The 15,021-nt window shown below is 46.8% G+C and overlaps 1 protein-coding gene across 1 annotated transcript in view; it reads right to left on the reverse strand.

The window, feature by feature from the left end:
- Positions 1 to 1,232: 1,232 nt before the first annotated feature.
- The window catches only part of SNX30 (sorting nexin family member 30), a 119,125-nt gene continuing 105,336 nt past the window's right edge, over positions 1,233 to 15,021 (reverse strand). Inside the window, exons 8-9 of the mRNA XM_034928863.3 lie at positions 11,806 to 11,958; positions 1,233 to 7,436 (exon numbers count right to left, since the gene is read on the reverse strand). Coding sequence (XP_034784754.1) covers positions 7,377 to 7,436; positions 11,806 to 11,958 — 213 coding nt within the window. The 3' untranslated portion in view covers positions 1,233 to 7,376. The remainder of the gene's footprint in view (positions 7,437 to 11,805; positions 11,959 to 15,021) is intronic.

Consider the following 15,021-nt stretch of genomic DNA (forward strand, 5'->3'; position numbering starts at 1 on the left):
ATTGGCTATTTTCACCTCCCTTTATCACTTCTTGCCATGGCTTTTGGAATTTATTCCTCCCCATTCTTCAGGCCTTCAATCTGACACCGTCCTTCAGTATTTTATTTCCATCATCTTGTTAAAAAGAAAACAGGGCCAGGCACAGTGGCTTATGCCTGTAATCCCAGCACTTTGGGAGGCCAAGGCAAGCGAATTGCTTGAGCTCAGGAGTTCAATACCAGCCTGGGCAACATGGCAAAACCCCGTCTCTGCGAAAAATAAAAAAATTAGCCGGGCATGGTGGCACGCACCTGTAGCACCAGCTACTCGGGAGACTGAGGCAGGGGGACTGCTTGGGCCTGGGAGGCAGAGGTTGCAGTGAGCTGAGATCATGCCACTGCACTTCAGCCTGGGTGACAAAGCAAAAGAAAAAAAAAAGAATATCCTGTTAAACAAAAAAACTGGCAAAGCATACATGAAGGATTGTTATCCTTAATATTTAAATTGGCCATATCCTTAAGGATAATATCCTAATAGCCTTAATATTTAAATTAGGAAGTCTTTAGAAAGGGGCTATCACAGTGAGAACCTGCCTGACATTTAAGTGCTTTGTATACCATATTGCTAGTCCTATCGACAACCCCATGTGGAAGTCTTGTTTTCATCTCCAAGATCGTAATACTAAATATTCAGCCAAGTGTGACTTGCCTAAAGCCACATAGCTAGTAAGTGGAAAAGCTGAGATTTGATCCATGATCCACGTCTTATTCAGCTTGCTGCCTTATTTTGTATGACTGCAGTCTTAAAGTAAGTCAAGTTGAGCACTATTTTAAATATACTCAAGTTCAATGCATTACCATCATCAGGTCAACTTAACTGGCCCTGACGCAGAATATAATGTTGTGCTTTGCTATGGGATAACACAGGAAATCTTTCATGTAGTAAATACCTCAGCTGGCTGTCAGCCTGCCTGCCAGTCATGATGGCTACTACACTAGGAAGTTTCTTCATCTCCCCAGATTGGTGCAGATGTGGAAGATGTAGAAGAGGGTAAATTGAGGGTAAACTGGGCCTATAAAGAAGTGAAGAAGAATAAAAATAGTTCAATTATATATATTTTTTCCTGTCGCTCTGTATGTCTTGATTCTTACAGGCAAACTGAAAACTTGTAAAGAGAAAATAAGAAAACAGAAAAATAGGCACACATGTTTTTCTGCCTTACAAAAAGGTACAAATGAGGACATGACTCCAGATAAAGAAAGCATCTTTTATGGGTTTATTGGTCCTTTAAGTTAATTGAAGTAAAGAAACTTTAAATTTACAAGCTAATATTTATCAAGCAATACAAATTCTTTTGTTTACCTCAAAATGTAATACTAATTCCATAGTAAACAACAATTTTTTTATACACAGATATATGAAAAAAGTGGACAAAAACCTCGTGCCAGCATCAAAACGTCAACAAAAAAACGATTCTTTTTCCATTTTACAATCTCTGGTTTCCATAACAAACAAAAAAAAGGGTGACATTCTTTTTAAAGTTTGGTAGCTTCATGAAACAAAGACTTCCATCTGTAAATAAATCACTTTCTTATCAACACACTCTCTCAAGCACTTTTTTTTTCACAGCTTTTGTTTTGGCATAATGGCAGCATGGAGAGAAGGTAACATTTACACGGTGGACTACATCAATACCTCAGAAGGTTTTTATTTTAAAATTTTAAACGTAAAGAATGACTTTTAAAAATAAGAAATGACAGTCCATAATGTGGACATGTCCAAAGCCGAAGTTTTTAATCTCTTCTTTAACAGTTAAAATACAAGTTAGAAAGTTTGCTGGCAGTTTATTTCACAGGAATATATCAGATGGACATCATCTCTCAATGCACTCCCAACTCACAGCAATGAAGGGAACAGGCACACAGAAATACAACGGACAGGGAATCCACCAGACAGGACCCAAACCTCAGGGGTGTCTAGGCCAAAAGCGCCTTTAAGAGATGCTGGTTTGTTATTGGATAAAGGCCGAGATGACAGAGCCACTGCTTCATCACACTGACTCACATTTTGGTTTGCAATCCACTTTCCTCTCTCCTCACTTCCACGTGGAGGAAAAAAAGTGATTTTCCTTTCCTCCTCCCAGTAACATTTCTGACTGAAGCGTTGGTCTAAGACTGTGAACAATCAATCCTGTCCAACAGGGGTGTTGCTGGGTGTCACCTACTAGGACCAGCCTACAGAGAGCCCAGAACCACCTGGTGTGGGAGTGCTGCTGCTGACAGAGAATATGCAATGCTCCTCGCCACTGGTGTTAACACTAAAGGCTCTGCTAAAATGGACTAAATTACATGAGTCAACATCATGTTTTCTGTTTTTGGCATTTCAACCCATAGAGAATTTCTATCTGAAACAAGCTGCTCTGAGGCTTGAAGATACCCCCCAGTATCTTCAAAAGCTGTTCTGCAGAATCAGGAGTAACATTTAATACTGTTGTCATCTATAGCATTCTTTGTTTCTACGTGATTTGTCAATGCCGATACTATATCCTCTAAAATCAAAAGTATGCCAAAAGGCACTAATCTTTCACACTTAAAAAAAAAAAGGTTTTGTGGTCCCTGTGTTTCCTTACATTATCAAAAATATTATTTGGCAAAAGCAGTCCTTAGTTTTCCCCTCCCCAAAGCCAACCCTAGTGATGGCCCTCACTTTCTTGCTTGTTTCTTTAGGGGGCCTGAGGACTGACTATGTTAGATCTCTATATTATTGAAGCTGAACAACTGATTACATTTCTAAAACTCTTTCTACCCAGGACTTTTAAAACACTAGGTGAAGAAGAATAAGGCATATTAGTAAGTACGGACAAATTCTCAAAAAAGTAGAGTTGGGCTTTGAAAAGTCTGTGGCATTTTTTAAAATTCTGGATTTGTTGATTTTCAAGTGCTAAATACACAGAATGTTTACATAGGAGACAAATATCTTATTGGTTTGTTATTTTTTTAAAGCACTTATTTACAGACTCTCTGTAGTAGTAAAAACTACCTGGAAAACATATTTTTCTGCCACACAGAAAGGGTTAGACAGTCATACTCAGGATGTATCTCAAATTATGATGAAGAAAGAACAGTCTAATCCCCTGCAACAAAGCCCCCACCCCAACCTTTCTAACACAGACAACTTACACACACTCTGATACATGTAACTGTGAGACCAGGCATCTCTCAAACAAAAAGCTGACAATCTACAGGGTGGGTTGGTGAAAAAAATGGATTCCTGGTTTATTCACTGAATTGAAAAGATCACAAGGCAGAACAAGGCCGAAGAGAACAATTCCAACACACCCAACGCAAGCTGTGAGGCTGGCCCAGGAGAGAACATTTTCCTCAAATTTACTGATACAGGCCTCCTGCCATCTGACAGACAAGACACAAGAAATGAGAGGGTGTGTCCATCTGCTGCCATCTTGAAGGCTTTTGGAAGTGAGACAGGAAACCCAAACTCCCAACCTAAGTTTGTAAATGAGGGTGGCCAAAGCAGGGTTGCCCCAGCCCTATAATTGGATCACCCAGTTTCCACAGGTCCTTAAAGTAGGTGTCTGGGAAGGTGGAGTCCAGACTGGTGTGCCCTGTCCTGACCACAGGCAGCGCATCTTCTGAGAAGAATCACCCTCAGTGCAGCCAGCAACCCATCTGGCCAGACTGGAACCCAGTTCTAACCCACCCCAAGACCCAAGGAGAAGAGGCTGACACAGGCCTTGGAGGTTGCTCTTGACTTCCCTCTTCCTCCTCTCTCACCAGCTCAAGAGAGAACGTAAAGAATGACTGTCCCGCAGTCCAATGAATGGTGTCAAAACAGAGCCCAATGCCTGTGATTTCAAAGCTAACAATGGCAGGACCAAGTCACACAGTAACTCTGGATGTTCCTCGGGCTGCCATCCCAAAATTCCACTTGCAGACTGCCACATGGTCATCATGCCCTCCTCTAAAGCAGAACTTCCTGTTATTTGATCACAAAAGGCAGCCTCACACGAAGTGAGCAGCAGGTGTGCATTCATTCAACTTCCCCATGTGGAGTGGGAACTGGGAAAACCATTCAAATCAACAACATCTAGAACACACTCTGGGTGGGGCTGAAATCTGGCATGAAAACAGACTTAGCTTACAGTCACCATGATCTCCAGGTCATGCCGGTTTATTTCAACTAAAGAAAGGTGTCTGGTGAGTTGAAGGAATGACGTGGTGAAATATGGAGCCAATCATCTCCATAATCACACTTTAAGGTGAACAGGAATCATTATAAAACTTTTATTAAAGGATAAAACCCAACGCTAAGCCTGGCTGGGTGGTATGTTCCCTCCCCATCGAGGAGCAGTGGTTCCTCGCTCTGAGCAGAACAGCCTAGAATGTTCGTGTAGATCTACCACATTAGTAAGAAAAAGCAGTGCCCATGCTTGCTACAAATCACAAGGCTCTCTTAAACATCATCTGCGTCTCTAAAATCTGCTCAGTTCCTAGGACTCCTCTCTTCTGTCTTCCTCTGGATTTTTAACCTGGGCAAATGAAATCTCCCACTTTCCAGGCCTGGGGCGGCTGCTAGGGAGGGCCTTGTATTCCACTGCCATGTATTCAAGCCTCAAAACCTATGTCTGTCTGCTTGAGGTAAAGTAAATAATAATAATAATAAATACTTAAGAGAGGAGTACTGATCTCAGGGCCACAATTTTGTGAAGTCAAGAAGTGTGAGGTGATGAGACCTCTACAAGGCAGTCTTTGGCACAGAAGCCTCTGTGTGACACTTCTAGGGAATATCTCTTTTGTGCTTGGTCAAAACGAAGAGGCAAATGGTTGGGACTGCTGGCCCTCAGAGGCCCAGGGGAGCCTGCTTCACCACCTAACGTCCCCTTCCTTCTGGGCCAGCCTCCTCACCTCATGAGACACCAGCCTGGAGGCTGGGAAGGAATCCTTTCTCTGGAAGGACTATTTCTCCCAGAAAATCTGTAATGTACACTGGACTTCCTGGCTCTGTTATCAATAACATGCCAGGAGGAAATAAAGTTTGCCTTGTTCCAGGTCTTTCTGATATCTTACAGCACAGGGCATCACATGGGGACCAAGCAGAGCAAGCCCAAATCCCACGGTGCCTGCCTCCCTTCAGAGCCAGCCATCTGCCTCTCACTAGGAGAGGGAGTGACCGCGTGCGTCCCACGCCCCTTCCCACATCTCCCAGTGAGGAACCTGGTAAATTTTTTCAAGTGCTGCCTTCTTTCCCAACTAACCATTACACAGGAATGTTTCTGGGTTTTGGCAACTAGCAGATAGTCAGATTTCATTTTCCTGTAACTCCAGTTTTTTCCAAACATTCATTACACTGGACATTTGTAAAGCATACCTTCCCGAAGGTAAAGCTTCCTATGTTCCCAAAGATGAGCATTTGCTGCTGGGCTGGTCTGGTGTCTTCTGCCAAATATCAACAGAGGGCTGTCAGGTCGCCATTAGACACACATCCTGATTCTCCCAGCACAGTGTCAGGTCAGACCCAGGCGTCCATACCCACGCCAACACGATGGCTTAGAGGTAGAATAAAGCACGCAATCACTCGGGGGTACATGGGTTGTTCTTACCTGTCCGCATCAATGAGTCATTTCTAACTGTACCAAACTGAAAATTCACATCAAAGGACTTGAGAATGGCACAAATAGGGTTTAACACTACAGGCAAGTACCAATTGATTTAAACATTATCATTTAAACTGCAACATTGTCAAACACAATGAAACAGAACCAAGCCATCCTATGCTGTCCAACTGCGGCATCAACAGCACCACAGCCTTGGCCGATGCGAGGATGACCTGCAGTTAAAAGTGGGCTTAAGTGACCTTGACGTGCTGCCCGCTGACCAGTATTTCCAGGTGAACTTGCATCTGAAGCAGCGCCTTAACACAGCTGTTTCATCAAAAATAAACAACAAAAAAACTACTGCTTATTTGAGGCTCAGATTCGTAGTTTTACAGGGATGAGCCACAGATGAAAGAACACAAACATGACATGTAGCTTCATTTCAGCAGAAAAAAAAAAGAGTTGGAAGACAGATCCTTGGTGACTGTTTGCTTTGTGATCTGAAAAGTAAACCTGGTCATTGTCTGAAATGCAGCCTGTAACCACACTCAGCAGTCCCCAGGAATCTGGCTGCACACTGAGGAGACTTTAGCTTAGCTGGACACAAAGGGCTCGCTGTTGCATTTGTCATTTTCGAGGCCCGTCCAGGTACTGATTTTCCTTCCTGACCAGGAAATGTTAAGGGTTAAAGCACTTTATGTAGAACATTCACACTGCATTGACAAATTTCGACTGTATCATAACAACATGACATACCAGCCCTCTCACCAAAAGCTTGCCCAGACATTCAGAGGACACAGGAGGAAATATTAAAGTAGGTATTTTTGGTGAGGTAAAGGCAAATTGCACAAAGCTGACACTGGGGGTGGAGCTTGGTATATGCCCACTGATCTCAACAATGGGGAGCTACTCTGACTTCAAGACAATAGATATTCCCTAACAGGTCTAATCCCTGCTCTGATGACAGTGAACAAGCAAAACACTGAAGACCTTCACAGAAAAAAAAAAAAAAACAGCACTTTGTTTTTTTCATTTTACACAAAAAGTTTCCAATCTGTTGCATTCTAGTGTCAGAAACAAGCTTGGGGAGCATTCCCCTGAGCTTCCCAAAGGCATTGCAGGAGGACAAGGACGCTGGCTTGCTCACTCAAGCATGGACGCATGTTGACATTGATTTAAATGTCCCTATGTGAAACAGAAACAGTAAGACGGTATCACTCATCACAAGCAGGCAGCAGGCCACACTCACAGCTACAGGTACTGTACGTTAAGGACTTGCCAGGGAGGCACCAATGCCTCCTAGGCCAAGACGAGTCAATGCCCACAGAGGCCAATTCCAGAGGGGCCAGGTTTCCACAGAAAGCAGCAGCTGCCTTCTGTTCCTGCCTCCTCCTCATCCTTGAAAAGCAGGCCCCGGGTTCTCTCCCACAACTGGCAACTCAGCTGTCCCTAAAGAGGAAACTGTCATGAAATGTCAGAGCGTCAGCTGCAGGTTGTCTTGTCCCTTGGTTTCAAATTTCCGTAGTGCTTCACTGAACAGATGCCTTCATAACATGGAGGTATGCTGCTCTTGCTGAGAGATATTCTAGCCTCACAGACTCCACCATGGAATAAATACTAATTGAAAACCACTGTGGGGTGAAAGGTGGGGGAGGGAAAAATACACAAAGGAGAGATGTTTCTGTGGTTGTTTTCCCAGCACTGCGTCTCTGGCACTGCAGGGACATTCCGGTATAGGGTGCCAGGCCCTGTGTAGGTAGAAGAGTCTCCGTCCCAAGAAAGAACTTTACTTGGCCTCTTGTTTCTCCTGCAGAAGTGGAATAATCGACTCCCACGCCATGAGGCACTGGAACGACAACATACACACACAGTATCAGCTTTGAGTTTCCGATTTCGGGTCAGCTTCAATTCTGCTCTGATCTACCCTTTCGTTGTCGATCCCGCTGGGTTACCTTTGTCTAATGATGCCTGCATGTGTCATCCATAACTATTACAAACGGGGCGGTAACAGGTGTTTGTTTTGAATGCCTCACCCCATCTTTATGAAAGATAGCAATACCTCTGCAAGGCTTAAATGCATTCATGTTAGTCTGTAAAGCTCGGATCCAGTGAATGGAAATGGATTCACTGGAGGAAGTTCTTTTCCTTTCAAAAGAGCAGAAAAAAGCCCAAGCAGGAAACCCCTGAAGAGGCCCTAGAATCTCGGCAGGGATGGAGACACTGCTCCAGGTGTGGGTGGTGCTTATGCAGGATGGAAATCATAGTTGGAGCAGGCCAGGCACCTGACTCGGAGCAGGTGGAAAGCTCACTCTTCCTCACCAACCTCAAGTTTGCTTGTTTGGGCCACACCTGAATCTCTCAAAAGGGAATATGGAAGAGGGAAGCCAGTGTTTATTGAGTTTTATTATGTCCAAACATGGTGACATACTTTACATTAGTTATCACCAGTCCTCACAGCTCCTCTATGAAGGAGAATTATTACTCGACACATACACACTGATTTCATGGATGGGGAAGACAAGACTCAGGTTAAATAACTGGCCCAGACACACAGCTTGTCCATGGTAGAGCTCATGGTTCCCACGCTGATGTCCTCTCCACTACACCAACCTCTTTTCATCCCAGATCCTTGTGAAAGGCCAAGAACTCAGAACACTCTGGCATTGTCCTCTGAGAGCAGAAATGATTCGCCCTTTGGAAAGTCTCTTGCATAAAGAGGGCAAGTTAATCACAAAAGGCTTCTCAGTAGCAGCCCAGGGGTGGAGGAGGACTTTGTACTGAGTCATTTAGGGAGGAGTTCTGAGGAGGTGGGAGGAGTTTTGGGGAAGTGGAGAGGGGTTCTGAGAAGGCAGGAGGGGTTTGGGGGAGGTGGGGAGAGGTTCTGAAGAGGTTGGGAGGAGTTCTGAGGGGGTGGGAGAGGTGTGAGGAGCGGGAGTTCTGAAGAGGTGGGAGAAATTGTGAGAAGGTGAAAGGAGTTCTGACGAGGCAGGAGGAGTTCTGAGGAGGTGGGAGGAGCTCTGAAGAGGAATCCTGAGGAGCCAGGAGGAATTCTGAGGAAGTGAAAGGAGTTCTGAGGAGGAAGGAGGAATTCTGAGGAGGCGGGAGGAGTTCTGAGGAAGGAGGAGGAGTTCTGAGGAGGGAGGAGGAATACTGAGGTGGGAGGAGTTCTGAGGATGGAGGAGGAGTTCTGAGGAAGGAGGAGGAGTTCTGAGGAAGGAGGAGGAGTTCTGAGGAGGGAGGAGGAATTCTGAGGAGGTGGGAAGAGTTCTGAGGAGGGAGGAGGAATTCTGAGGAGGTGGGAAGAGTTCTGAGGAGGGAGGAGGAATTCTGAGGAGGTGGGAGGAATCCTGAGGAGGTGGGAGGATTTCTGAGGAGGGAGGAGGAATCCTGAGGAGGTGGGAGGAGTTCTGAGGAGGGAGGAGGAATCCTGAGGAGGCAGGAGTTCTGAGGAGGGAGGAGAAATCCTGAGGAGGCAGGAGTTCTGGGGAGGGAGGAAAAATCCTGAGGAGGCAGGAGTTCTGAGGAGGGAGGAGGAATCCTGAGGAGGCAGGAGTTGTGAGGAGGGAGGAGGAATCCTGAGAAGGAATCCTGAGGTAGGAGGAGTTCCGAGGAGGGGGAGTTCTGAGGAGGTGGGAGGAGTTCTGAGGAGGGAGAAGGAATTCTGAGGAGGTGGGAATAGTTCTGAGGAGGGAGGAAGAATTCTGAGGAGGTGGGAGGAATTCTGAGGAGGGGGGAGGAGTTCTGAGGAGGTGGGAGGAGTTCTGAGGAAGGAGAAGGAATTCTGAGGAGGGGGGAGGAGTTCTGAGGAGGGGGGAGGAGTTCTGAGGAGGGAGATGGAATTCTGAGGAGGGGGGAGGAGTTCTGAGGAGGGAGAAGGAATTCTGAGGAAGGAGGAGGAGTTCTGAGGAGGTAGGAGGAGTTCTGAGGAGGTGGGAGGAGTTCTGAGGAGGTGGGAGGAATTCCCAGGAGGTGGGAGAAGTTCTGAGGAGGGAGGAGGAGAGAGGCATCCTAGGTCAAGCCAGAAAGAAGAGTGGTGAAATTGCTTCCTGATTCCTCCTTGGTGACTCTGAGGTTAGAGAGGAAGCTAAACTCTGAAGCCCACCTTATATACAGAAGATGATCTGGGGTCTGTGGCATTCCAGGTCCTGCTCTCTCCCTAGGACATCACTTCAGATCTGCAATGGACTTTGTATGTCAGCCATGATAAACCAAGGCCACACCAGTTTTCTATTTGGTCCTCAAATGTACCAAACTCTTTCCTGCCCCAGGGACTTTGCGTATGTTGTCTCCTATACCTGGAATATATGTTTTCCAAGCCTCTGTCTCTGAGACTCGGATGAAATGTCATTTCCTCAGACTGGTCTTTCCTGACCACTCCACTTGCCCCTCCCACCCTTAGTCTGCATTATGCTCCCTGGTATTTTCTCCCCCAGTTTCCCGTTCTTTTCCTTATCTCACTCTGAAGCTGTGGGCTCCTTTGATGAACACATACCCTCCACAGGGCAGGAATCCTGCTGTTTATCAATTTGGTACACACTGCCCCTTGCACACAGCAAGTGCACAAAAAGCATTTGTTAAATATGTACAGAAGCAATACCAGGCCCCAAGACAGTGGCCCTGCCTGTGATATAGTGGGAAGACAGATAAACACGTACTTAAGACCAGGGTTGGGTCCTCCTGGGACCAGGACTTTAGGAACGCTGGGATTAATTACCAAAGGGAGCGACAGAGACATTTGACATAGTTGGTTTTGTAGTAGTAGGAAGGCCGCTGAACAGCAGAGGGAAGGTGTGGGAGTTACAGAAGAAAGGAACTCTGGGTAACAGACTGCACTACTGCACTCCAACCTGGGTAACAGAGTTTTTGACCCTATCGCAATATATATATATATATATACACATACATACATACACACGCACACACTCATTCATGTGTGTATGTATGTATGTGTGTATATATATGTGTGTATACGTGTGTGTGTGTGCATACATATATATATATATATATGGCGTGACAGGGTCAAAAAACTCTGTTACCCAGGTTGGAGTGCAGTAGTGCACAATCATGACTCACTGTAGCCTTGAACTCCTGGCTCAAGCCATCCTCCTGCCACAGCCTCCCGAGTAGCTGGAACTATAGGCACACGCCACCACACCTGGCTCATTTTGTATCTTTTGTAACGACAGTCCCACTACATTGCCTAGGCTGGTCTTGAACTGGGCTCAAGTGATCCTCCCACCTCGGACTCTTCAAGTGCTGGGATTACGGGCGTGAGCCACTGCACCTGGCCTCGCACTGGTTTGCTGGACATACGAATCAAGCAAACCTTGATTGAGGGGACTGGGCTGTAGCCTGATAAGAGTCATCTCTATGTGTGTGTGGTGTGTGTATGGTGTGTGTGGGGGTTGTGTGTGAGGGTTGTGTGAGGTGTGTGTGTATGGTGTGTGGGTGTCGTGTGTGGGGGGGTTGTGTGTGGGGTGTGTATGTGGGGTGTATGTGTAGGGGGTGTGTGGTGTGCATGTAGTATGGGGGGTGTGTGGTGTGTGTGTACTGTGGGGGGGTGTGGTGTGTGTGTAGTGTGTGTGTGGGGTGTGGTGGTGGTAGTGGGGTGTGTGTGTGTGTGTGTGTGCGCACGTGCGTGTGCTGCTTAACCTGGTCAAGGGGATCCATGAGTAAAACTTTTTAATAGAATTGCTTTCCTTTGTAATCCTACATCCCTTTATTTTACGTATTTAAAATCAATATTTTGAAGTCTATTTAAAAAACAAATGCACAGTATTTTGGTGAGGGGTCCATAGGCTTCACCAGATGACCAAAGGGGTTCACTGCACAACCAAACTGAAGGGACCCTGTGTACAGAACCCCAACACAGAGTAAAGTAACCCCAAAGCCTCCATTCGGTGGCAGCATCACTGTGCTGAAGGTCTGACTGGCTCTGGGAAGCAACCAGTGCCAGGCCCAGAGAGCATGGAAGACCAACGGGCTGCTTCCCCAGCAGCATGTGCAAGGCAAACCCCTGTGAGCACCCCCTCTGCTGCCAAACCCAGCACTGCAGCCACATGGCTGGGCAAGGGCATGAAGCGGGAGCCAAGACTAAGCAGCTAAAATAAGGGAAGGAGATGAGACTAGCAGGATTCCCAGCTTCTGGATTTCTGGTAGGCCCATGTGAAAGGCTCTGGCCATTAGAAACCAGTCTTGTTGGGCACGCTCATTACCTTTTCATAATACTGGATGTTCTTGTCAGCCATCCCCATGAGTAGCTGCCGGAAGTCCTGCCTCTTGTTGTTCTGCCACCTCTCCATGTCAGCTTTCAGGTCAGCATTGAAACACTCCATCCGATCCTGACATTTCTCGACGTCCGCCGGTACCTGGAAAAGGGAGGCACACGTGGGTGCCCTGCACACAAAACTGGCATCTCTTGCCTTGAGCTCCTCTGAGCACACATTTGTCAAAGGCCAAAGCCCTACATTAAAATGCTATCAACACGCTCCCTCCTCTGGAGGCATTTATTTGAAAGCAAAACCTTGGGTTTTCAGGTCTAAGGAGGAGCTCTGAAAAGGGGCTCTCCTAACCCAGATCTTCAAACCCATCCAAACACAACAGAGACTCGTGGGGGAAACACCCCCATTTACACACAGGAAGAAGAAACATTGCAATTCAGACTCATATGTCTTTGGTTCCTTTTAGGATTTACTCATCCACACTGGAAAGTGTGTGCAGACTTTGCAAATATACAGCATTTTTATTGCCCTGCTATTCTCCTGTGTCCCATATTGGAACTAGAAAAGAGGTAGGTTCTCCCAGATCACATGAACTATTCCATTGCTGTGACATTTGATGATGCCTTTCCTCATTAATCAGAGAATTGCAATAAGACAACTACTGGCCAGCTGCCTCCTCTGAACCCCACATTATAAATAAACTGGAGGCTTGTTTATGCTTTTCCCAATAGCAGATACTTTTAAATGGAGAGTTAGAGAAGTCTGAGAAAACAGGAGGAAAGTTACTTATGCATGTCAAAAAAATTTGAAATTCAAAGAAGAAATATACAGCAGGCTATCTCAAGTTTTCCTTAAAGAGGTTTAGAAGACTTTCTCAAAAGGGAACTATGTCACTTGAAGTTTCACAACTTTCACTTTGCTTTGGTGAATTTCACCATCCTGTGCAGCTGGAGTTTGGGCTTTGTGGCTGCCGCGCTTCCCAAAGCTGGCTTCTCTCTCCTAACTCAAGCACTTCACTGAGCCCTGATGGTGGCCAGGGAGCCGACATGCCCAAAGCCAGGTCAAACCCCCGACCTGCCAAATGTATCCCAACCATAAGTGAGGCCTTTTATGTTTGGTGTGCTGGGGCCCATGAACCAAACTGTCTCCAAGCCATGGCTCACCACTGGGAGTCCACTTCCACCAATCGGGGAGGTTTATACCCAAGCCTCGTGGACAAGGAGCTGACCCAGAATGATGCCAATGAGAAAGACAGGCCTGAGGGAGCTGGACACCTTCAGGGTACTCAGCCATCTTCTCCACAGACCACGTGGAGATGGTTGTAGAACACAGGAGTCAGGGAAGAGACACAGCCAAGGCAAGTGAATTTGAATGTGCCTGACACAGGAACTAGACATGGGTGAAACCAGGATGAGCTGGAGACAGAGATAACTAGACACTCTGGAAATTTAAAAGCAAGGAATTTTTCTGTTAAGATGGTGAAAGAGGCCTTCTTCAAAGCACATAAGCTTCTGGAAGAGGGAAAAAAAAATACTGGGCTGAGTGCAGTGGTTCATGCCTCCCAGCACTTTGGGAGGCCAAGGCAGAAGATCACTGGAGGTCAGGAATTTGAGACCAGCCTGGGCAACATAGTAAGACCCCCATCTCTACAATAAGTAGGATGTGGTGGCGCTATGTTGTCCAGGCTGGTCTTGAACTCCTGGCCTCCAGTGATCCTCCCACCTCGGTCCCCCAAAGCACTGGAATTACAGGTGTGAGCCACCATACCAGGTCAGAGACTGACTTTTTCTTCTGATGCCATGATTTAAGTCTCTTTTGCCTCCTCCCAAGACCACCCATTACTATTGGTTACCTCAGGAAAAACTGAAATAAAAACCAGAGTATCCCAGTCTTGCCTCTCCAGAGTCACTCCAGGAATCAGCCTCAATGGAAAGATGCCCAGCGAGCCAGCGTCTCTGGCTGGCCTCACCTCCCCACAGGCACAGGCCAGTTCCCTTACCCGTCTCCTGGCCACTGCTCACACTTGCATTGGGGTGAGGGTGCCTATGAGCAACTTCCTGTTTGCTTAACGAAACTTCTGCTGTGAGGAGAAAATGGAAAGCCCTGGAAAGAGAACCTCACCAGGACACGTGGAGAGGAGGGCAGCCAGGGTCTCTGAATCAGGACTGTTTACAGAGGAAAGATTCCCAGGTTTAAAGATTCCCAGGTGTGTTCTGGAGATGGGAACTCTGACTGACCCAGAAAAATCAGGGTCTAAACCACGGCTGTGGGTTTTAGGACTGCCTGAGCCTCGGTCTGGGAAATATTTGGCTTCTCAGTTTCACAACACATTCTGCTTGGCACTGAGGAATACAAAAGTGCTTGGGTCTCAACAGACAAATCTTGTCTCCCGTAACCTACAGTCTAGTTGGGAAGAAACAGGAACATGCCTAGACACTGAGGCAAGATATTGTAAGTGTTGTCGCTTCCCCTGCAGCCCCCGTGATAAGCACGCTGAGGAGGATGGAGGGGGCGGCCAACCTGGGAAGATCGGGCCTCATGGAGGAAACAGCACTGAGGCGGCTCTTTAAAGATGACAGATGTGAGATGTTTGACCACTTGCAAGGCACTCCAGAGTGGCAGTACACGCAAGGGACAGAGGAGAGAAGACACCAGGACCCACCGCAGGAATTGTGCACAGGCCACAGGGCCCACAGCGGCACGGAGAGGGAACTGCAGCTCGCAAGATTGGCAGAGGGTGGCAGGGGATGAGGAACCTGAGGCTCGTCCCAAAGTCCTGGTTTCCTGAGGCCCAGTTAACTCATGCCCACTCTTGGAGAACAGAAAAAGCCCCACACTTCCTCCAGCTGCAGTAGACAGCTCTAGAACCAAACTTCCAGAGCTTAGCTTGCACACCCCACCTGCCACTTACCAGGTGTGTGGCCTGGGACCTGGCCTCAGCTTCTCTGTCTGGCTAATAATATCCTCCGCCTCACTAGGCTGTCATGAGGCCAGACAGGCTAATATGTGTTAAGTGCTTTACAGCGTCCTAATTAGGAAGGGGGAGTTGGGCTGACAGGACCAAGGGAAAGCAAAAAGAGAAGGCAGATTAAGCTATACTTCTGCTTTTCTTCATGGTCCAGGACACATAGCCTTCCTGCACAAATATTAATAACACCATCTTCCTGCACCCAGCTATCACCAGACCCTCAGTTAATAGAAAAATGCAAG

The sequence above is a fragment of the Pan paniscus genome, chromosome 11, assembly GCF_029289425.2.
Source record: "Pan paniscus chromosome 11, NHGRI_mPanPan1-v2.0_pri, whole genome shotgun sequence".
NCBI classification, from domain to species: Eukaryota; Metazoa; Chordata; class Mammalia; order Primates; family Hominidae; genus Pan; species Pan paniscus.